Here is a 23,903-nt window from a genome sequence, read left to right as displayed (position 1 = left end):
TGTGCTCTTCAATATTTTAGGAAATTTGATTCCAGTGGCAAATTGGCTTAGTAAGTTATCCAGTAAGTAACTTTCTTGTCTTTCAGAAGAAATAGTATTAGAAAGTAAGTGAAGGGTTTAAAAATAATTATATTCTTGACGATTAAATACATTCAAATGGTCTGGGTCAGTTGTGTTGAAAAAGACAAGAGCAACTCTCGCTGTACTGGAGTATCTTAGTACCACTGGTCTGGCTCAGCTCTGGCTGAGTGGCAGCAAGGGCCTTCCCCTTTCCTGACTAGGACACGTACATGCCAAGCCTTGAGAGCTGCAATCTGATCTCCCTGAAGTGCTGAACACAGGAAGCTGAGTCTAAGTGGGTATGATTTGCTGCCACCTCTTCACTCTCCCCTGTTTTGTCTTTGTTTTTAATCTCCTTCTCCCATATCATTCTATACAAGCAAAGGGAAGACGCCCATCTCTCACGAGGCTACAATGCAAAGCAATAGCCAGCCATTAGGGGGCAAGGTCGAGCCGTGCCAAACCACCGCCCCCTGCAAAAAAACCAAATTGTGCCATCACCAGCAAAGCCACAGGGGAGTTTTCTGACCCAGCTCAGGTGTGCACTGCTAACATTTTGGGACGGGATTACGTACATTCGCGGAACCTACCCCCTTAGTGTTAGTCATCTACAATGTCCTGAATTTTTGACTAACCACTTCCACTTATTCAGCTGAGGTACATTTGCCAACCAAGCCACCACCACCGCTAAGTTCTACAGACCCCATCCCCTCCATGCCAACATCACCTGAGAAGCCACAGAATGCAGCCTTGGTGATAGCCCCTTACCTACTACAATTCAGGTTTCAATGGATTGTTTCTAGGTCCCTAATAATCGAAACGGCTCATGACTGGAGTTTGGAATTGGTGTTCTTGTCTAACTAACCCGGGTGGCCTTGACACTGGCCTAGTCATTTATGTTCTTGAACCTCCATTTCATCATCTATAAAATAAGGAGTTTAGTGAACAGGCAGGAAAGGCAAACGGATTTCTGCTTTACTTCCTATGATCCAATACAGTTAAATTTTTTTTTTTGACAAGCATGCGTTAAGTATTCTTTTTGAGAAGAATTTAAAGAGTGGCTTGAAATAAATGATCTCTAACAACCCTTCCAGATATAATGATCTGAAAGTCTTAAATTCATCCAGGATCTCTGAAGCTCCCTACACGCAACCTTTATCCTTAACTTGTGGGAAACTGCCAAGACCCCAAAGCCAACCAGTGCAGCACAGGGTCTGTGTTCAGGGAGCACTGAAAATTGAGGCAAGAGTGAGAGCAAGGGCCTTCCCTCTCTGCATAGATAAAAAGACCATTGAAAGAGCCCTCTTATTGCTACACAGCTTGTGAGTTTTCATTTGCGTTTGTCAAAAGAACTTAGTATTTCCAGCTTTTTACTCTCACACTGTCATTTCATCTATTATAAAATTAGCCTCGGTGTCCCCACCGAGTCCTCGAACGGATGTCCTCGTGGAACTCTGCCCACTTACTACAGCACAGAAATAAGTTCCCTGGGATACACCTCATACGGCCCAAAACTCAGCAGGGAAGCCTCTTTCTTCGGCTTCTATCATCCCACTCAGAACAGACTTACACAGTTCTCCCATGTCTAACCTCTGAGACCCACTGAAAGCGCAGGTCATCTTTATATTTATGCAGTAATCTAGGAAAGGGCTAAAGGATACTGCTGGAATATATGATGCACCGATATGCACAATGCCCACAGCAGATAGAAAATTTTAGTACTGTTATCTGTGCAAACTTTATTTTTGTTCACCAATAATGCTGATATATTTTATGTTCATCTTGTTCAAAAAGACGACTTCTGAAATTTTACAGCTTCATACAAGGTTTTTTTTTAAGTGAGGAAATCAATGTGGAGGGAAAATATGGGCAGGAAAAACTCGATGAAGCCATGGGTGAGGCTAGGCAACAAAACGTAGGCTACTAAGATACTGTATACTCGGTAAGGGAAGACCACAGATTTGGCTCTGAGCATTCTAGCAGCCAAGGGGAAAAAGGAGAAACATGACCAGTTCCATGATTCAGAGTGTCCACATGATAATTTTTCATGGAACTGAAACCTGAAGTAATCTCTCCCTGGGTCATCCAACACTCTTGTTCACATACTTCTTTTTAGAATTAAATTTCCTTAATATCCAATTTTACTTTGCACACCTTGCATACGACATATATTTTAAGATAACAGATAATATATCTGCGTTGTTTTAAAAGAAATAAAATTAATATTTGTATTTAGTACGCTATTTGTGCACAAAGCAACAGGGGCCAGGGAATGGGTTGTGTGTCAGGGAGCAATGACAACACACCACGATCATTGTTTTAAGACTTCACAAAAGAGAGGTTCACCTTGATGTTTTCTTGGACTGAAATCTATAGCTGTGGCTTTTCCTGACAGCATCATGTACCATGTATTCAAACCGCAAAGTATGTTTGGGGAACATATGATGACTGATTCAACAATAAATTTCCCTGAATCTTTTGAAGACAAGTTGACAATAAAAATAATCATGATTCTAATACTTAATATCTGGGCCCCTCAGCCACAGCAGAAGCAGCCCTACCACTTATGAAGCACTTACTATATGCCCAGTGTTAGTCTACCTACTGTACATATATTGCCTCCAATCTTCAAAATAACTTAAGGATGTTAGTATTAACTATATTTTACAGATGAGGAAAAAAATGAAGGTAGTTAAGTAGCAAATATCTTCGTTTATAAATTTTATATTGTAAAATTTCCAAAATTCACAAAAGTTGAGATTTTACTGTAATAGACCTCAACATATCTCACCAAGATTCAACAACTAAAGGTTCTTCCACATTTCCTTTATCTACCACTTTTTTTCGATGAAGTATTTTACAACAAACTCCAGTCATATCATTTCATCCTTGCACAAGTACATGTTTCTTAAAAAGTAAGAACAGATTCTTATTTAATCCAATACCAAAACCAAAACCAACAAAGATAATTTCTTGGAATCATCTAATAATTACTCAGGAGTCACAAGTCAAATACCCCCAATTTTCCCAAAAAGTCTTTTTATAGTAATTTTTGTGTAATTTTTGTCACAGTAAAGAGAAATCCACACCCATTAGCAGTCACTCCCCATCCCCACTCCCAGGCCATGGCAACCATTAATCTACTTTCCGTCTCTACAGATTTTTGTATTCTGGACATTTCATATAAATGGAATCATAAAAACAAATGTATTTTGAGTGTCTATCAGTTTAGGTACCACTGACAGATATAGATAGGTACCAAATATATATATGACATGGTCCATGTAGGTAACATAAACAGTCAACAAACACCAATACATTATATTTGCCATATAAATACTACATTATGAATGCTCTAAGCTCATGGTTTTTATCTTTTCCCTCACACACATACATAGGAGAAATGATATTCATGTGTGTGACATACCAATGGGTTACCTATATGTGACAAAAAGCCCAGTTTTCTGCTGGCCACAGTTCTCACAATGACTAATGGTTAACCAAAAATGGTCGTTCACCATAATGGCAGCTTAGTGCCTGTGTTAACAACTCCCCGCTTTCTCTCCCTCTCAGGAAAGCATGCCAGAATGCAAGTCGGAGAAACAGAGATAACATGTATTTTTAAATTTATTTTTAGTATATCATTCACAAACTTGAGCACTTTATAAGGAAGGGAGCAAAGAGCTAGTGGTTAAGGGTATAGACCCCAGAATGTACATATTCTCCAGATCAGACTGTGTACGCCCCTTTACCACGTAACAGCTATGTGACCATCAGCAATGATATCTCTAAGTCTCAGTTTTCCCTGTATGTCAAATGGAGATATTAATAAGTATGACTGCTTTCGAGATTTAACACAGAACTCTTATGAAGAAAATCTGCTTATTAAATGTTGGTTACTGGCAATAATAATTATTATGATTATTTCCTTATTATTAACAAATCACACATGCCGCCTCAGAACTGATGGAGCCACTTCCGTTTGCAGCTGTCAGCATGTGTGAAAGTGACGACCAGAAAGGAACCAATGAAGTAGCTCAATTCTCCACATCCTGGCATATTAACATTTAAGGGCAATAATAACCTGAACATTGAGGATTTGAGAATCAGAAACATAAGCAAGATAACTGACTTGTTCCTCCCTCTGCCTCAAGATCCCCGCTAGACCCCATCACTAACTCCATGAAGCTACTTATGGGCTGAGAAGAGCACAGCTGTTAGAAATGTCCATCATCAGCAGACTTCCCTTTCTGGCATGCTGGAGATGCAAACCACCACCCAAGAAAACCTTCCTTTGCCTGAGCTCTGTGCTCCATCACAACCTGTCATACGCAGGATTTCTAACCACTCCTGGACCTCTCTCATTTGTGTGGTTATTTTTCCTTTTTATACTAATTACCCCTACACTCTTTGTTCACTATCGTAAAATCAGTTCTCTTGGCAGTAATAGGTTTAGGTAATACTCGTTTATAATTAAGTCTCAAGGAAGAAGACTGTGTCAGCAAAATTTTATTCTTTGGCATCATGGTCCTATAAGCAATAAGCTTGCTCTTCAGCTTGTAGCTACTCGTGGTGCTCAATATAGCATGCAGAACAGAGTATGATGTCCCCACCACTGCTTTACTGTTTTAGTTCAGAAGCTAAAGTAAAGCAACACACAATGGGCACTTCAGAAGCTCCATGTAAACTGCAGGTATCTATTCCTTAGGGAACATGGACCATCTACCTTTGGGGAACAGAAAATGTCTCTGCTCCCCTGACGCATCTGTCCCACAGCAGAGACCAAAGGGTTGGAAGGAAATTACAACGCTACCAAGAATTTTCAGGGTGGCAAGGGGTTGGGGGGACACAACCACCCTGAAGACGCTCATGGCACAAAATCAAAGAGCTAATATATAATATACAGAGCCTATCTTTACTTTACAGGGTGAACCTTCTAAGCTTTAAACAATTAGCCTGTACCTGCCCAGGAGTGAAGTCTCCAAAAAATTACTACCAATTACAATAATATACTACATATTATTTTAAAAGAATGACGTAGAGACATCCATACTGAAAAAAATATCAAGATGCATTAGAGTATGTATGGGTATTCACACATTGTTTTTAAAAAACAAAAACAGAAGAAAAAACTAGATGGAAATACTTCAGAGTCTTACCAGTGGGCCTCTGAAGTGTAGAATTTGGAGGGTAGAAAGAAAGAAAATGGAGAAATCCCCTTTTTATTATATATCTCTCTGAAAAGTCTAAATTTGTTATGAGTTAATGATAAGAACACCTGGGGAACTGCTATAATATGAAATAATTTTTTATCAGCCCAAGCAATGTTTCTTTATAAACAATTCACCTTCTTGCATCAGTAAACATCAATACACATGAATAAGAAAGCCAATTAAATTAGAGGACCTGCATTATTCAAGAAGCATAAACTGCTATGTAAGGTAAATAGAAAAACAGATCAGCTGAATTTGATTTGTCCACTTGACCAGAGTTACCAGAAATTTTAACTAAAAAACATTTAAAAATAAAGTAGACAATTAAAATAATGCAAGAATAAAATGTCATTTTCTAACTTTTCCTTTGGTCATAATCAACAGGAAGGCATATCACAAGACAGAAATTCATGCATCTCCTGAAAAAAGTCTGATATATTTAGGGAGGAAATCCGGTTCTCTTCTCTCATTATTTCTTGAAAAAAAGCATCAATGTTTCTTACCTGATCACAAATCAGTTCCCACTTCTTCTCATTGTCATATTGCCGCAGTAATCTGGCTTTGTCAGGGGGTAGGTTCATAGCATTCTGTGAGAAAAAAAGAGAAGAAATATGTCACATTCCACAACAGACTGCTAATGGGTAACTCATGGGCAGACCAAAGAATGCTACTGTGGTTCTTTAATGACTTTTAAAATCCTAGCATCTGATTAACATAAACACCCTATACAAGTCATTTAAACAACAAATCAGTTGAATGGCAGGAGAGAGACTCTGAAGTCCTATGTTGGGACACTGAGGTAGTCTGCTCTGAACTACAGACTTGCATTTCAGGAAAGATAATGCCTTATTTCTTCATTTAATTGCAGGCTCCCAGTCTCCTCAACAAAAGGTCAGAGGTTATTATTGAGAAGGTATTGGCCCAGTTTTTTTCCCCAGGCATAAGAGTCTTTCATTTTGGACAGTGGGAACTTGATTTTGTTATATCCTTACCAAAATTTCCTTAGAAATCACAAATCAGTCCTGGAAAAGTCCTCAAAAGACCATATGTCCAGTTTCCTGCCCCCAGGGTGTTTTACTGTCCCTTGCTTCCCCGGCCAGCCCAAACTGGGAGCACAGATGCTCTCTTTGGCAGTCTTTCCAGTACTTCCTTTTCTTTTCTTTTCCTAGTAGCCCTTTCTTTTTAATTGAAATATAGTTGATGTACAATATGAGGTTAGTTTCAGTGTACTATAAAATGACTTGACGTTTGTATACATTATGAAATTATTGCCGCAATAAGTCTAGCAACCATCTGTCCCTACAAAGTTATTACAGTATTATTGACCATATTCCTTATGCTGCATATTACATCCCCATGACTTATTATATAACTGGAGGTTTGTACTCCCAATTTCTTTAATTACGATCTATCTATGTATCTATTTATTTATTTATGGCTGCATTAGGTCTTCGTTGCTGCGCGGGCTTTCTCTAGTTGCGGTGACAGGGGGCTACTCTTTGTTGCAATGCGCAGGCTTCTCATTGCAGTGTTTTCTCTTGTGGCAGAGCATGGGCTCTAGGAACACGGGCTTCAGTAGTTGAGGCACGCGGGCTCAGTAGTTGTGGCACACGGGCTTAGTTGCTCCCCAGCATGTAGGATCTTCCCAGACCGGGGCTCGAACCCGTGTCCCCAGGCGGATTCTTAACCACTGCGCCACCAGGGAAGTCCCCAATTTCTTTTTAAAGCACTACAGCCCCACCAGACACAGAACAGAAAACACCAAAAGAAAACTCAATGAACAGAACCACTGATAGATAGCGTCAACTTTGACTCGCTTTGATAGACAACTATGAGTAAAAGAACAGATGAAAATAAAGAAGAAAACAGTGCAACTGGTTTTTGTCCCCTCTGTGAGATGACAGCACTACTTCAGGACATATGTTACCATCAGCAACCTCAATTCTCAGTTTAGCTATATTGGTTTATGAAGTTGGGTTTGCAGTGAGAAATGTACCATGAGCTACAAGATGTCTAGACATCAGTCTTCATAAAACCCTCCTCTGTCAATACAGCACACCTTCTATAGTGCTGATCATGATTTTCCCAGGTACATACATATGTTATTAGTCAAATGTCCCAAATAACCAATCATACACATTTTCAAGATACTTGGCTTGGGACTGAGGTGAGATCTTTGGGCACAGAACATGGCAGAGTTAGAGAGCCCCAGAAGGAATTCTTATCTGTTCCCCTGGTCTTCCTGTAAAGCTCCCATGCTCTAAACAACTGAGCCAAGTATTCAACTAATGTCTTACATGTTTAACTGCCCTAACCCCTTACATCAACACTCAATCATGCCTATCTCATAATAAACAATACAGCCCCTTGCACGGGTGAACGTTCGAGTAGACAAATTCAAAGGTCTTGAACTTATAATGCTCAAGCCCCTAGTTCTCTGGAGGACTTGTACTTACAGAGAAACAGCTCCCTTTGACACCAGTACTGTCTCATGTCATCCAGTGAAACATTTTTTTTTTTTTAAATAAATGTATTTATTTATTTATTTTGGCTGTGTTGGGTCTTCATTTCTGTGCAAGGGCTTTCTCTAGTTGTGGCCAGCGGGGGCCACTCTTCATCGCGGTGCGCGGGCCTCTCACTGTCGCGGCCTCTCTTGTTGCGAAGCACAGGCTCCAGATGTGCAGGCTCAGTAGCTGTGGCTCACGGGCCCAGTTGCTCCGCAGCATGTGGGATCTTCCCAGACCAGGGCTCGAACCCGTGTCTCCCGTATTGGCAGGCAGATTCTCAACCACTGTGCCACCAGGGAAGCCCCAGTGAAACAAATTTAATAGAGGCAAGGGTGGGTGGGTTATTCTGACTTAATGGCAGAGAATTAACCTTTGATGATTTTGATAGATATAACTCAAGCATTTTCCCCAAAGCTCAATCTAGCATCCAGACTGGTATGCCTAAGTAGGTAGTAGATATCCCACTTACTGATTTGAATCTAATAATCTCTTCAGAATATTAATTTTTTAATAACCCCCAAAGCTGACAACATACTTAGAAAATCTTTGAACCCCAGGGATCTCAATGATACTGCCAAGGCTTCTCCATACAAATAATGGGAAATGGGAAAAAATATTTTCATACGGCCTATCTCCATGTAATATTTGCTTGAACGAGAATAGAAAATAACTACTTGCATTTATTTGTAATTACAATTTTATAATGTTCAGCAACAACTCCTGGGATAAAGCAAAGGAGAATTCCATGTGTGTCTTTCTGAGGGAGCCCAACATTACTCACCATTAAATAACCAGTCTATCATTGCTTATTTGCACCCTAGAGATGGATCATTTCCTCTTAAACTGAATTTCACGCTCATGTTAGTGCCCATGGGTGTGATTATGCATTAAATAAGAACAATAAGGGCTTCCCTGGTGGCACAGTGGTTCAGAGTCCGCCTGCCGATGCAGGGGATACGGGTTTGTGCACCGGTCCGGGAAGATCCCACATGCCGCAGAGCGGCTGGGCCCGTGAGCCATGGCTGCTGAGCCTGCGTGTCCGGAGCCTGTGCTCCGCAACGGCAGAGGCCACAACAGTGAGAGCCCCGCGTACCACAAAAAAAAAAAAAAAAATTAAGAACAGTAAGATAATAAGGCAGGTGAAATGAGTTTTTCTCCAATTCTTTATTAATCTCTCATGATATAAACGGGTAAGACAAAGAACGTCTGACCTCTTACAAGGTGCCAAGCCCTGTATAAGACAGTCTGCATACACAATTTCATCTAATCTTCATAACAAACCCATGGGATAGATACAATTTTCCCCATTTTACAAATGGGAAAACAGGCCTAAGAGTGCTTGCTCAAGGTTGGACAGCTTTACAGAAAACAGGACCTAAACTTAGTCTGTTAGACACCAAAGACAAACACTAAAAATGCCTCCAAGGTTTTTTTTTTGTTTGGTTTGGTTTTTGTTTGTTTGTTTTTGTTTTTTTGCAGCAAAGTAAAATTGCAAATAACTGACCTTCTGTTACTACTCCACAAGACTTTCATGCAGAAGCAGTCTGCAAACACTGCTACGGAAATTAGATGCAGGCCCTGTTGTTACTAAAAAGATAAAGCCAAGATGCTCCTTTCTGGACCAACTTTTATTTTAATAAAATAGTCTTTCTTTCAAATGTTTATGAAGCACCACCCTTGTACAAGCACTGTGTTCCACAGCACAGTGGGGAACCAAACGGATACGGTCCCCATGGAGCATCATATTATTATAAGAGAGAGAAAGATGAAACAAACTAATCTTAAACTCTGATAAGTCTTGATAGAGGTTATCAGAGGGCAAGTTTAGATTGAACGATCTGGAAAGACCTCTCAAGGAAAAGGTAACATTAAGATAAGACCTAGAAATGAGAAAAGGTGAGCCAGGTAGAGTGGATGGCAGCTTTCTGGGCAGAGAAAACACGGAAAAGACACTAAGGTAAGAAACAGCTGGACACATCAAAGAGCTGAAAGTGAGTCAGTGTGTCTGGAGAGAAAGTAAAAGACAGGGAATGAGGGAAAGATAAAGTTGGAGAGGTGAGTCAAGGCTATGTCATGCCCAGCCACGGAGGACTGGGGTAAAGACTTTTCCTTTGACCTAAAGTGCAGTGGGAAACCAGTGAAGGCTTGTAAGCATGAGATGACATAAACAGGTGAGTTTTCCAAAGATTGCTGTGGGTGCTATATGGAGAACGGATTAGAAACAACACAAGTGGAAGCAGGGGAGCCAGTTAGGAGGCCAGGGCAGTAGTTCAAATGAATGGTGGTGGCTGGGACAAAGCAGATGGCACATCAACTGAAGCAGGTGGACAGATGTCAGAAACAGTACGTGAAATTGACTGGGTAGACTTAAGGGCTGAGGAAGGATGTCTGGCTTCTACCTGGAGTCACTAGGTGAATGCTGGTCTCCTTAATGAGAGGGGCACACTGCAAAGGTGGTGCAAATCTGGAGGAGGTAGTGAAGAATAAGACTTCTAAGTGGCCCTGGTTAGGTCTAAGATATCTAGGAAACATCCAAGAGAACAGTCAAGCAGGCAAGTACGTACACAATTCTGAAGGTCAGAAGGAGGGTCTGCATCTTTCTGAACGAGAAGAGTCTTAAGAAGTCTTTCTGAACCTGATGACTAGTTATTGTCAGAGAAGTTATTCAGCATCAATACACTAAAACTGAAACTGTACTTGGTAATCATTCACCAAGCATCTAAAATCACCCCTTCCACGGGTTAAGCCTCTGAGCAGCTCAGGCGGACATTGCCCAGCTTAATAATTCTACAGGGACCGCAAGGAAGCAGCTCCATCTAAAATCAGACCCTGCACAGAGGCCTGGTTAAAGTTTAGGCCTGTTGTGATTAGCTGGCAAGAACTGCCCGTAGACTTTTTAGAGGGAACTCATTCCCTTTGTGCTGTATAGGGCAGGCCTCTGGAGTCCAAGCTAAATGTTTGTGCAGGTAATTCCTAAGAGCCCAAGCTATTTTCTGAGGAAACTATTGGCTCTCTTTCCAGGCACTATTACTGCCTGTATAAAAATGGATTGCCCTTCTATCTGGCAGAAAATATACAACTTGCAAGTTGTCCTAACACAGTGACAACTCCACCTCATCCATACTTAGTGACATCTTGACACAGGGCTCTCCTGTCCTTCCTTTCCTCTGTCAATCCATCCAATATGTAAGCACTGGGCTTTGACCACGTGCCAGCATATCTGCACTGCAGGCATAGGAGAGAATTTAATCACAAAGTTGCTGCACTCAAATATACGCCAAAGGTCCACTGAAGACATGTGATATTTGAGTTGAAAAGTTTAGTGGATGTTAATTATATATTTTCTAGACTGTGTAAGTTCCTAGCACAAATAAATTAGATCATCCAAGAGCATTTTTTTTTTCTGTAAGGAATGTCCCTTTCCTTTCCACCTGACAAACTTTAAGAATCAGCTCAAATATCATTTATCACTAGAACCTTCTCCCAACTACTCCAAGAAAACATACCCTCTCGTTGGGCTCTGACAGCAGTGTATACAACCCTCCTTTACACCACCACACACACTGTACCCTAATCATCTTTCTGCCTACCTGAATTCCTCCATGGACTAAGTACTTCAAGGACGACTTCTTTTGTTAATCCCCAATTTCAGGCACAGTACATGGCAGACAGTAGGCACTAAACAAGTTGCTCAATCAATGAAAAGCAAACTAACTCAGTCATGCTGTTCAGTCTGAAAATATCTTCACTGATTTAGCATTTATGCTTCAGCTACTAACAAAGTCTACACACTTAAGAGCATTTCTGTTTCTTATAAAACCTCAGTCAATGACAATGTCTATTACTTATTAATAATTATCTTTCAAACAGGAATTCATGGGGGAAAAAAATCTTCAAGTTCAATTCTAGCAACATTTCCTTGAAAAGAAAAATATTTTAGGCATTCTTCTGCCACAAATAATAAACCATGCAACCTGCACTTTGTTTTTTGTTTTTGTTGCCAGTAAACTCGAATCAGTATCAACTGTAATAATTAGTCTAATCCAAGGGGTAGTTACCTTTATGGTCTATATTCTGGTTTTATCCTTACCTATACTATTTTACATTGCTTTTAAATGCGCTTTCTATCTTAGAAACTTTTAAAAATAGAAGATTTAATGACTCGATAACAACGGAATATGCAAGTTCCTGGGTACTTCATGGAGAAATTAATTATGGTTAAAAGAGTCTCTGAGAGTCTATACATTAGAAGCAATACTTATGGATGAATTATCATATACAACACAGAGCAGAATGAAGGTATCCAAACCATTCAGAACCAAATAAACCCATGCCCTAGAAATAGAGTTTTCTGGTCTCAGCTCTTGTCCTGGGTTCATGGAAACAACAAAAACTTGCAAAATATCCTTCTTTTCCCCTGATATCCTCAAGGCTCCTGTTGAGAAACCCACAGCCATATGCAGTGACAGCAGTGAAAGTGAATCATATCAAATACACCTTATGTAATATAGTTTTGTTCTTATAATCTCTAAATTAAAGTTTTCAAGTATTAAGTCACCAGACTCCACAATGGAAACTCTTCTGTTACACAACCTCACCTGCATACACTTTACAAGCAGTGTTGCTTATGGAAGGAGGGAAAAGATGGCACTAGAGTAAGAGCTGAGACCACCAATGGCAGTTCTTGAATGATAAAGGTCCAAACACTTTACGAGAACTCAAATGAAGGAGCCATTACTCTTTTTTTAATGGGTGGTAAAAAATACAAAATTTGCCTTTTTAACCATGTTTAAGTGTACAGTTCAGTAGTGTTAACTATATTCACAGTGTCATGTAACAGTTCTCTACAACTTTTTCATCTTACAGAGCTGGAACTCTATACCCTGGATAACTCCCCTTTCCCCCACTCCCTGTAACCATTACTTTTTGCTACAAAAAGCAAGGAAATGTGATGGATTCCAACTAGACGGTTGGGCAGCGCAGTAAAGAACTGCATTTAATGAGGCAGCGTGGGGCAGGGATTTACTAGTTGGGCTTTGGAGTTAGACTAGCTGGATTCCATCCTTGACTTTATCACTTATTATTGGTGATCTTGGACCACATCACTTGAGTCAAAAAGCAAATCCAGAGTTGAAAAAGCCAGTAAATGAAATTCAAAACTGAAGGTCAGAATCCAGTCAGAATCCAAGCTAAGGGTTAAAAACAACAAGATGTAACATTTATTGACGGTGTGATACATCTCAGGCCCTTAAGCTCTTTGCATTCATTATCCAATATAATCTGCTTTAAAATCATGACAAGCAGGTATTATCTTCTCCATTCAACAGAGAAGGAAACTAAAGGGCAGGAAGGTTAAGTAGCTCTTCCATGCAGGAGACAGGTGAAAAATTCCAAGGCTCAAAAGAGAGGTCTGTATGATCACCCTATTTCCATGACATTTAAGCTATAATGTTTCTAAAATATGACCTCAGTGAAGCAATCCAACAATTCTACTTGAATAACCAGAGACACAGTCATTAGCATGCAAGGGTAAGGCAAAAATGCACATATTTATTAATATTTTTAATAAGCTATTAACATTTTCAGACAAAATACTGGCACTTTAACAGAATCCTTCAATTTCTTTAAAAATATAAACTACAAAACACCCCTCGGTCCAAAGTTATTGGATCAAATCTGTAGATAGCCAGGTACTGTCTCAATTTCACAAACACTTAATAAACCCTGTAAAATATCAAATGAAGGCAGAGAGACAAATATGAGGTAAACTCAGGCTTCAATGATGCGGAAGGAGAGAAGATAAATACACCAATACACAACTGAACGTGTTATGTAACATAACCGAACTGCAGAGAAGAAGCCATTACTTTTTGTCAAAGAAAGCAAGAAATGCTATGGACTGGGCTTGGATGTGCGGGGAGAGCATAAAGATTGGCATTTAACGGCATAATATGGTTTTTAATATTTGGGCTCTTTAGATGGGCCACTTGGGGTGCGATCCTAGGTGCATTATTTAAACTAAACCTCAGTTTCCTCACTCGAAAAACATGGAGATGGTGGTGGTGATACGAGAAGGATGATGATGGTGGTGATGATCCTACCCGTCTCACAAAGTTTGAGAAAAATTAAACTGGATAATGCTCATAGTTAGCATAGAGTAATTACATGGAAAGCAGTCAGTATATTAGATGTTTATTCTCATTATTTTAGGTGAACAGAGGTATGAATACAGAAGGCAGAGGACTGTGAACCACACAGAATAAATCAGAGGGTAAGGAGTGGGTCGTGTGAGACCAAGTTAGAAAGGCAGGATCCTGGACACCAGAGCACAGACTTTCAAATTTACTCTACAGGCAGTGGTAAGTCATCAGCCAAGGAAATGTTTAGGAAAAGCCAGCCTTGGGGACCTCAAATCACACTAGGTAAAGGGTTGCTCCTCCTCTGTTAATTCTTTCCAGATTGTCACTTTTCCTTATACCATAATTGGGACATCAAGGTGAGTCACTTGATACTGAATAATACACCAATTCTCCTATGAGTTCACTTAAAATTGCAACATCTGAGGCAGCAGGAGGGTGGCTGCAAACTCAATATGTGACCCACCTCTCCATTCAACTAACCTCAAAGCCATTTCCTTCCATGCCCTATGTTCTTGTTCCAAGCAACTACCTGACATCCTAAATTTTAATATACTCCTAGCCTAGAGAATGCTGCTGAAATACAGTCAGCTTCTTTCCTGGCACGGGACTCAGGCAGCCAGCCAAATAGTTCCCCAAAGTGAACCATCAGTCAGTCATCTTTCATTGTCACTGTTATTTTTATTTAATCATTGAGGGTATTAATATCATTCATGTGCCAGCGAAACCCACAATAAGAGAAATCAGCCTGGCCCCCGTGATCTAGTTACATCTTCAAAATGAAATCTGACTGGAAAGCTGTCCTTTCTGGGGCACCTGTGAGAATGAGACATTTCTCTTATCCCCCATTCACAATTTTCGCTACAGCCTGCTTTCTTGGAAGGCTTTCCTTTAGGACTGACCTAAATACAAAGGACTCCTCCGTAATATTTTTATAATCGAAAAAGTACAGAGCTGGAAGCTTGTGATATTTTAGTCCTATTCTGTTTTTTAGAGGTGACCAAACAGACTCCAGAAAATGAAGGCAATGTTCAAGTTCGTTTAACTGGTTATTACCAGAGACAGAAAAAGAATCTGGGCCAACATGCCTTCTATTCTTTTCCCACTATCAAGAAAGAAAGCCCACTTACATCTGTCGCGTGTGTGCGTGCACGTATGCACATATATTTTAGAAAATCCAATCAGATAATGCCCGTAGAGTAGTTAGCACAAAGTTCTGCACACAGTAAGCACTCAGTACATGTTTGACATTGCTACTCTTGTTATTATCATTTTAAGGAATACATGGAATTACTATTATGCTCTCCTCCTACTTTAGTAAGCCTCCATCCTTCCTGACTACACAAGTTTACTTATACCATACTAATAAATAAATACCATAATAATAATATTATTACCATAATAATAATAACCAGCACTTGCCACTGTCTCCACCATTCCTCCTTGACTTGGGGCTTTGTATTCAGAGAACAATTCATTTTATTTGTAAAATTATAAACTTCTACAAACTTACACATTTGTTTTTACCGATAAACACAAACTAAAACAAAAATTTCCCGAAATCGCTTATGAATTACCTACTGTTTTAAATTAATCACACTTTCACTACCCTTAGTAAATCGGAATGAACAAGTGTTGATTGTATATATATGTTCATATTATTTATATTTAATTGCAAGGTCAGAGCATTATCAATAAGGGTGAAGTGGATGGGAGAGCCCACGGTATTTACAGAATAGGAGGGCATAACTATAGTAGTCTAGGCCAAGTTTTCCTGTGGCCCATCTTTCTGCTACTCCCTATATCAGTAGCTTAAGTGATTCAAAACCCAGCAGATGCCAAAACCACACATCCCTCCTCTGGCCATCATGCCAACTCCTGAAATACAGATTCTTACCATATTCAAACACAAAGGGAATAAATGGAAAGAAACACTCATCCAAGCTCTTTCAAACCTCATATCTGATTTCCATTAGAGAGACCTGATGTCTGATTCCTTGACATGTTTCCGGAACCCAGTTGTTTACCACCTGTCTGCCAACTGCTATTCCAGGAACAGTGTCCACCTGCACACGCTTGTGTACTCGGATGGGGAGTTACACAAGAGGCCACATTTAAGATGTCAGAAAACTGTTTCATGGGCAATCATTTGACAATATAAGAGCGAATATGAGGTTTGCTGGCACAGTCAAAATCCAAAGAAAGGGTTCTTGGTCTATTGATAAATATCAACATCCTATGACATAAAATTCTTTAGAGTAAAAACGTTTTGAGAATTGAAGATACCAAACTCAAATTAATTGCAACATATTAGATAGCTGGATTCCATCACAATCAAGCCATAAGAATGGTATCTCTATCATCTGCTGACCTAAAACAAGTATATTTTTTCACCCTGCCCAATTCCCCTGAAAGCCTGGCCTCCTTCTCCCCCAACCCTTTCCCAGCAGCAAGCCTCCACTTCCCTTCTTAGATCACTAGGATCATCGATAGTTGCTTCTCCCCTTTCACAGCACTCACTCTGGAAGACTACTGAACCTGGGCTCCATATTCAAGGTTGGCACAACTTACTGCCTCACGCTCTTCCATTTCACGATGTAGATAATCAAAGGAAGAAAACAGTTCAAGTTTATGCTCAACTAACATCACATCTTCTGAGGTAACAGGAAAAAGATTATACTTTGATTTAAAAATAAAGATTCCTGGGCTTTCCTGGTGGCGCAGTGGTTAAGAATCCGCCTGCCAATGCAGGGGACACGGGTTCGAGCCCTGGTCCAGGAAGATCCCATGCACCTAGAGCCCGTGCTCCGCAGCAAGAGAAGCCACCACAATGAGCAGCCCACACACCGCAAGGAAGAGTAACCTCCACTCACTGCAACTAGAGAAAGCCCACACACAGCAACGAAGGCCCAACACAGCCAAAAATAAAAAAATTAAATAAATTGAAAAAGAAAAGCAATTAGGATTTAAAGTTTCCATTTAAAAAAATTAAAAATAAAGGTTTCTGCCATGATTGTGACCAAAAATTACAGCCTCAAATCTACAGCTCTTCATTTGTAAATAGCCACAACTTCAAGGGCAGACTTGCTGTCATAGACAGAACAATGGCCCCCAAAGATATCCTCACTAATTCCAAGACCTGTGAATGTTTCCTTACATATTAAACTGATATTTGTAGATGTGGGGTGGGGGGGAGGAAACCGATGTAATCACAAAGGTCTTTAAAAGTGGAAGTATAATAATTTTCTTAAAAACCGGAGGTTGGTGAAGACATAGAGATATTGGAACCCTTGCATGTACATTATTGTTAAGAATGTAAAATGGTGCAGCCATTGCGGAAAACAGTGTGGTGGTCCTTCAAAAAGTTAAGCATAGAATTAACAGCTAACCGTACACAATTTCCCTCCTAAGTATATAACATATCCCAAAGAATCAAAAACAGAGATTCACACAGATACCAGTACACCAATATTTACAGCAGCATCATTCACAATAGCCAAAAGGTGGAAACAAGCCTAGTGTCCATCAACAAATGAGTGAATAAACAAAATGTGGTAGATATCATATATACAACAGAATATTATTCAGCCACAAAAAGGGATGCCATTCTGATACATACTATAACATAGATGAACCTTGAACGCACACTTCAATGAAAGAAGCCAGACACAAAAGGTCAAATACTGTATGATTCTATTTATATGAAAGATGTAGAATAGGCAAAAACAGAGACAAAAAGTATATTAGGACTTATCAGTAGCTGGGGGGAGTGCAGAATGGGGATGATTGTTTAATGAGTATAGAGTTTCTGTTTGGAGTGATGAAGAATTTTGGAAACAGGTAGTGGTGATATTGCATGACACTGTTAATTACTTAATGTCACTGAATTGTACACTTAAAAAATGGTTAAAATGGTAAAGGTAAACTTCATGTTATGGATATTTTACCACAATAAAAAAATAGCTTAAACAATAGTAGAAGGTGGCAGACCAGAGTCAGAGGGGAGAAACCAGAGTAATACAATGTGAAGGACATGACCAGCCAATGCTGGCTTTGAAGATGAAGGGGCCACAGGCCAAGAAGTATGGTCAGCCCCTAGAAGCTAAAAAGGGCAAAGAAATGGACTCTCCCCTAGAGCTTCTAGAAATGGAGCCCTGCTGAAGGGCCTGATTTTCACCCAGTAAGACCCCTGTCAGACTTCTAACGTACAAAAGTATCAGATAATTAAATTAAGTTGTTTAAAGCCACTATGTCCACGGTAATTGGTTACAGAAGCAATGGAAAACTAATACTCTGGCTGACAATATTTTGGCTCCCCCAATGCACAGCTTCCCTCTTTCCGCAACACCAAACTCCGAAACTTTCATGTCCGCATCTCACTGCCAATGATCAGATGCATGGTTTCCATTTCATATGTTGTAGATTTAAACAGATAAAAGCTAGTACTTAATTCAATTACAGTAGGAAATGGAAAACCTTGCGGGACTAGACAATGTCCTAAGATTAAATTACTGAAAAACCTAAAAATAAAACTACCAGCGCATGAAGATGACATGGTAGGAAATAAAACTTGACACCATCCATACAACCAGAACGACACTGGCACAATTTAGGTTTCACCGCAACAAATGTTCATCAGACCCCATTTCAAAAGATTCGTAGCGTCTCAGAAGACAAGCCCCATCAAAACAAGCAGGAAAATTAAGTCTTGAATGGCAGGGCTTCTGACATGAGACAAGTCTTTCCTGTTCTGATCCTGATTTTCCCCTCGTTAACCTGCTAGGTAGCTTTTTGGTCCTTAACTCATAATTGTGGAAAAGACCATCAAGTAAAGTTGTGTGTCAACGTGAACAACCTCCCGGTTTTAAAAGCACTACTTTAAGTACAGTTCATTATAAATCGGTTAATTCAAAAAAGCTGTTAAAAAATAAATTTAAAAAAACCTTGATAAACCAATTTGAAAACTTTAACAAGTAAAATAATGTGTGGGCAAAACACCCTTTACTGTTTTGAATTACTATTTAAATACCTTTATTTACTATTAAAATGTCCTCATTTTTAAGTAAAAAAAAAAAAAAAGCACTACTTTAATGCTGCTGGTATTTTTGTGGTCAGTACCAACCATCAGCAAGTTAGTTCACACACATGATGTCTAAGGGAAGACTTTTCTATTTAAAAATTTTAAAAGCGCTTAACTGTCATAAAAACTGAAGAATTCCCCCAAATAACTGACATTAAGAATAAAAACATTCAACAACTTCAAAATCTTTTTGAGGGTACAACTGGTCACATTCTATTTTACTGATTTATCCTTCTGCCCCTACAACACTGCAAGTCCTTGGACAGAAGTCCTCTTTATAGCCCCAGCCCCCAGCAGAGAGCCTAACACTCAGGTGGTACATAATAACTGTGTGCCGAATTCTTCTCAGCCACACAAGCCATATTTTAATAAACTAAAGACATCATTCCTCCAAAATCTTTTACCTTCTTTTTAACTAATAAAAGATTAGGGCCATAAGAGAAGTGTCAGACTCAGCCATCATCTATTTGCAGGTGGTTATTAAATATTATAGAATACTACCAACAATGCCTATTTAAATCCTATAAAGTAAATATATATATATATTTAAATATATATATTTAAAAGGTCCAAAATGTATCTTCTCCTCTCATCCTCCAGTTGGTACCTGATCTGCCCATTCTACAGCCCCTACTCCATCCTACTCCTCCACCAAAATCGACATCTCCACCTAGGTCCTGGGTCTTCCATATACCATGCTTAGAGTTGCCTTTTCTATGTATTATCTCCAGTACTACAGTTCACCCTTAAATAACACAGTTATTCAAGGGGGGAGGGGAGGGAACCCTCCCCACAGTCAAAAATCCATGTATAACTTATAATTGGCCCTCCACATTTGTGGTTTTGCATCCATGGGTTCAACCAACTGTAGATTATGTAATTCTGTGGTATCTACTATGAAAAAAATCCCTGTATAAGTAGACCCATACAGTTCAAACCCGTTTTCTTCAAGGGTCAACTGTACTTGTTTTGGGGACCAAACATGACTGTGTATGTTGTCCTACCGTTTCACATGTGTAGGCTTTTTCTCCAATGAGAAGGAAAGTTTCCCAGCATACTGTGATATCTTCTACAGTACTTAGGACATGGGTAGACACATAAAACATTTAATAAACATCCATTAGTTAAGTAAACACTCCCAAAGTACCAGCCAAACCAAAACCTTCTGATGTTTGGTATATGGTACTTTAGATTTTACACATGTACTGCAAAACAACTATGACATTAAATAATAGAGTATTTATTAAACAGCTGAACTAAATCATGTATTACAAACATGAACTCTCAGATACTGGGGAAGAGGTATCTCTTATTTGGGGTGGAGGTTTTCAATCTTTGTTGTTTCTAACTAGGAGAGTGTGAAATAAGATCCACGTCATTTGATTTATTCCTGGTCTTATATTCTCACAATGCAGCGATATGTTCTAGGCATAAAGTGCTACCTAAGTGTATGATCTGGTCTCAGTCTAAAATGAGGAAGAATGGTCACATTTGCACTGCATACACCAAGAAAAGCAACAAGAACAAAACACCTTCCAGGGAATGCAAACACCTCCATTTACAGACAACGGATTTCTGGGAAGCAGCCCCCAGGGTATGCACTACTCGATTCTAAGTGCTAGACTTGGGTGTGTGCGAGAAAAAAGAACAAGAAAGCACACAAGCAAGAGGGATGAAGAAGCAGAGGGGCAGGGGTGGGGATCCATGCAGTCGGATCCCCTGTGCTTCTCAGCTGGGTAAACCACAACAGTAGGCCTGGGGGACGTGACCCTGGCTGCTGAACTCAGCACACCCCCTCAATATGTTCTGGATGTAAACACATTTCTGTTTCCTACAAAGCAGTGTTATGCTTCTCCAAGAGAGCTAGAAGTATTTGGAAAAATGCCAAAATATGACAGTGGCCATTTAATCTTTGCATTCTTACATTCTGTAACAACTCTACTCTCCTGACTTGAGATAAACCATACCCAAGTCACCGTGAACCAATTTATCCTACTGAAAATTAAACCTCAAGTTCAAGTCCTAAGGATCCCAGGGGTAAAGCAATACAATTTATTCAGTAATCGCCATCCAAAGAGTGTGCCAACTTGGAGTGCGACTCTGATTTGGATTTGTCTTCTTCCAGAGAGAAATTCAACTCCACATGAACTCCAGTGTAAATGAACCACTGTTGGATACTAAGCTTTAAGGAGAAGTGACTGGATCAAGAGAATTTCCAATTTGTGACTTGAAAAACTACCTAGTACTTACTTTACTTCCTAAGTGAATCTTTATAACCTGGTCCTGAGATGCAGCCCTCCACACACATGCTCCTACCTCAGGGGTCTGTAGGCCTGTGCCACTGCAATGTTGCATCCTAGCCAGTGGGCGCACTGACAAATAGGTCCATTCATTCTCCCTTTTTCTCTTCTATACATATATTTATAAATGGTAAGCACAATATATTCTCTGTTATTCCACATGGTTGGCCAATAAAGACACTGTTTAATAGAGAGGTGCCACACATACCATGCATGATTTTAAAATGAATAGGATTTATCAAAATATATTAACACAAAAGCCATATTATCATAACTTAATCTTTCTTTAATGACTCTGAAAAAACTCCAAGATTTTACAGTGTTTTCTGGTCATCCCTATAGATAACAATAATAAACTTTGTGGCTGGAATTACTGAGGTCTGGGTTCAAATTCCAGTTCCTAGCAGTTCATTTCAGCAAGTAAATAAATTTCTCTGAGTATCAGCATCTTCTTCTGAAAATAAGGACAGAAGAACCTCCCTGTTAGGGTCACCGTGAAACATGTATACCTCTCATAGCAGGGACACATGGACAGCAGTGTGGTGTCTACGGAAGAGACTGTGGCTGGGGACAAAGACTCTGGCCTTCAGAGCTTAAAAAAAAAAAAAAAATAGAACTTGAGTTTATATCCTAGAAGTGAACTTACTTGCTGTATGTTCACTAGCAAGTCACTTAACTTTTTTTAACTTTAATTTCCTCACTTGTAAAATGAGGATGCTATCTACTCCGGGGTATTTCCAGAGGAGGCTGACAGAAGAGGCTTTATACAGTAGGGTTGGTATGAAAACTAAACACTCAATGAGTGAACACATGTAAAATGTGGCATTAAGTTCAGTGCCTGACATAAAGGTTCAATAAACTTGTAGCTATCTGTACCAGAATCCAATACAGCTAAATTCAAGCAGGAGGGTGAGGGAGATGGGTACATCCCAAAGACAATGTCTTTGAGAGCTTCTCAACACACTTGTAAGACTTTCTGGCACTATAAATACAATGCATTTTAGCTAGTAGTCCAAATGATGAACTTAAGGGAAATGTCTATATTTGTGGTTCCTAAACTGGGTGCCAGAGCATCCCAACACACTATGACAATCCCACAGGGAAACTGCAGAATTATTTTAAATTTCTGAAGGAAGCAACAAAACTCAAACTCTACTGACACCACTACTACCCTGAAGTAGCTCAGTTTTTATTTTAATTGCACTATATTCCTTTCCATAATGGCGTACCTTTGCCAAGTTGATTTTCTTTTAGCAGTTGCTGTGATAGAAAGTCTTGGGGAAAAAATGGAAATTCAAAAGGAAATGAGAGTGACAGTATCGAATTGGAATTCAAGGTTAGAGGAGTCATGCAGTGTCCCACAGATACATACATCATCTATATGTAACTGTGTGTCTTTTTTTTTTAAGGAACAGAGTGAAAGTATTTTTCTTTCAATTTACATGTAATTATTTTTTCAAACAGCCACTAAGTTATCAGGAGATAAACACTTATTAAGTTGCTTGGATATAACACTTATCAAACAGAGTACCATAGGTATTCCTTTTGGCCTCAGGCACCATGAAAAATTGCTGAGACACCAAAGGCACTGTGAACCGATAAAATGTGGAAACCTCTAGTCTAGATTACATCCACGCTTTCCTCCTATCACACCTGATTACAGCTTTCTGGAGGTATTCTAAAATAAAAGGAACCTCTATAAAGAATTTTAAACTTTCATCTTGAGCCATATATGTGAAGTTGACTTGAGAAAAATATACATAAAATTTTTTCAACTAGATATATAAAATTTTATCATGAAGAGATTTCTCTGGGGGTTCCATGTAAACAAAGTTATCACACGATATGTATCACCCTAATCACCCTCGTAAACAAACTTTACTTTAGATCATTTTTTTTTCACATGTAGTTTCTAAAGAAATCTTTCAGGCTAAACACTGTGCTTCAAAAACCACAGAACTTAGTTTTGTGATAGAGTATTATTCAGAAAGCCCTGTGGTCCTGGCATAATTATTAACAGTGCCTTTCACTCTTAAAAGTACTCCAACGTGGAAGATTAATTTATGGCCAACCCTATCTTAAAGAACAATCACATGCTGAAGAAATTAAGATATGATTGTTTATTTGGAACAAAGCAAGAGTGAAAATTGTAAGACTGGATTTTAGTTTTTAAAAAACCCAATAGCAGACACTCAAAAGACCAGGCTGGGGGGCTTCCCTGGTGGCGCAGTGGTTGAGAGTCCGCCTGCCGATGCAGGGGACACGGGTTCGTGCCCCGGTCTGGGAAGATCCCACATGCCGTGGAGCGGCTGGGCCCGTGAGTCATGGTCACTAAGCCTGCGCGTCTGGAGGCTGTGCTTCGCAATGGGAGAGGCCACATCAGTGAGAGGCCCGCGTACCGCCAAAAAAAAAAAAAAGAAGTAAAAAGACCAGGCTGGGACCAGATGACCCTTAGTATCCTCCTTCTAATCCTGCAGTCTTGTGACTCTGAAGTCACTGGGGGTAAACAGTGAATCAGTACTTCCAGTGGCCAGACCTACTGATGAGCTCATCAGGCTCTGCACTTTGCACATTCTACACAGGTTTTTAATAAGTTGTTAATAATA

General features: G+C 39.6%; 1 protein-coding gene across 3 annotated transcripts in view; it reads right to left on the bottom strand.

Moving 5' to 3' along the window:
• Nucleotides 1–23,903, bottom strand: part of FMNL2 (formin like 2) — a 311,696-nt gene that overhangs the window by 130,040 nt on the left and 157,753 nt on the right. For all 3 annotated transcript variants that reach the window (XM_065881114.1, XM_065881116.1, XM_065881115.1), the window contains exon 2: nucleotides 5,777–5,860. In XM_065881114.1, the coding sequence (XP_065737186.1) occupies nucleotides 5,777–5,860 (84 nt within the window). The remainder of the gene's footprint in view (nucleotides 1–5,776; nucleotides 5,861–23,903) is intronic.

The sequence above is a fragment of the Phocoena phocoena genome, chromosome 7 (assembly GCF_963924675.1).
Source record: "Phocoena phocoena chromosome 7, mPhoPho1.1, whole genome shotgun sequence".
Lineage (NCBI taxonomy): Eukaryota > Metazoa > Chordata > Mammalia > Artiodactyla > Phocoenidae > Phocoena > Phocoena phocoena.
The sequence above is the reverse complement of the archived record's forward strand: the minus strand, read 5'-3'. Positions and strand labels throughout refer to the sequence as shown.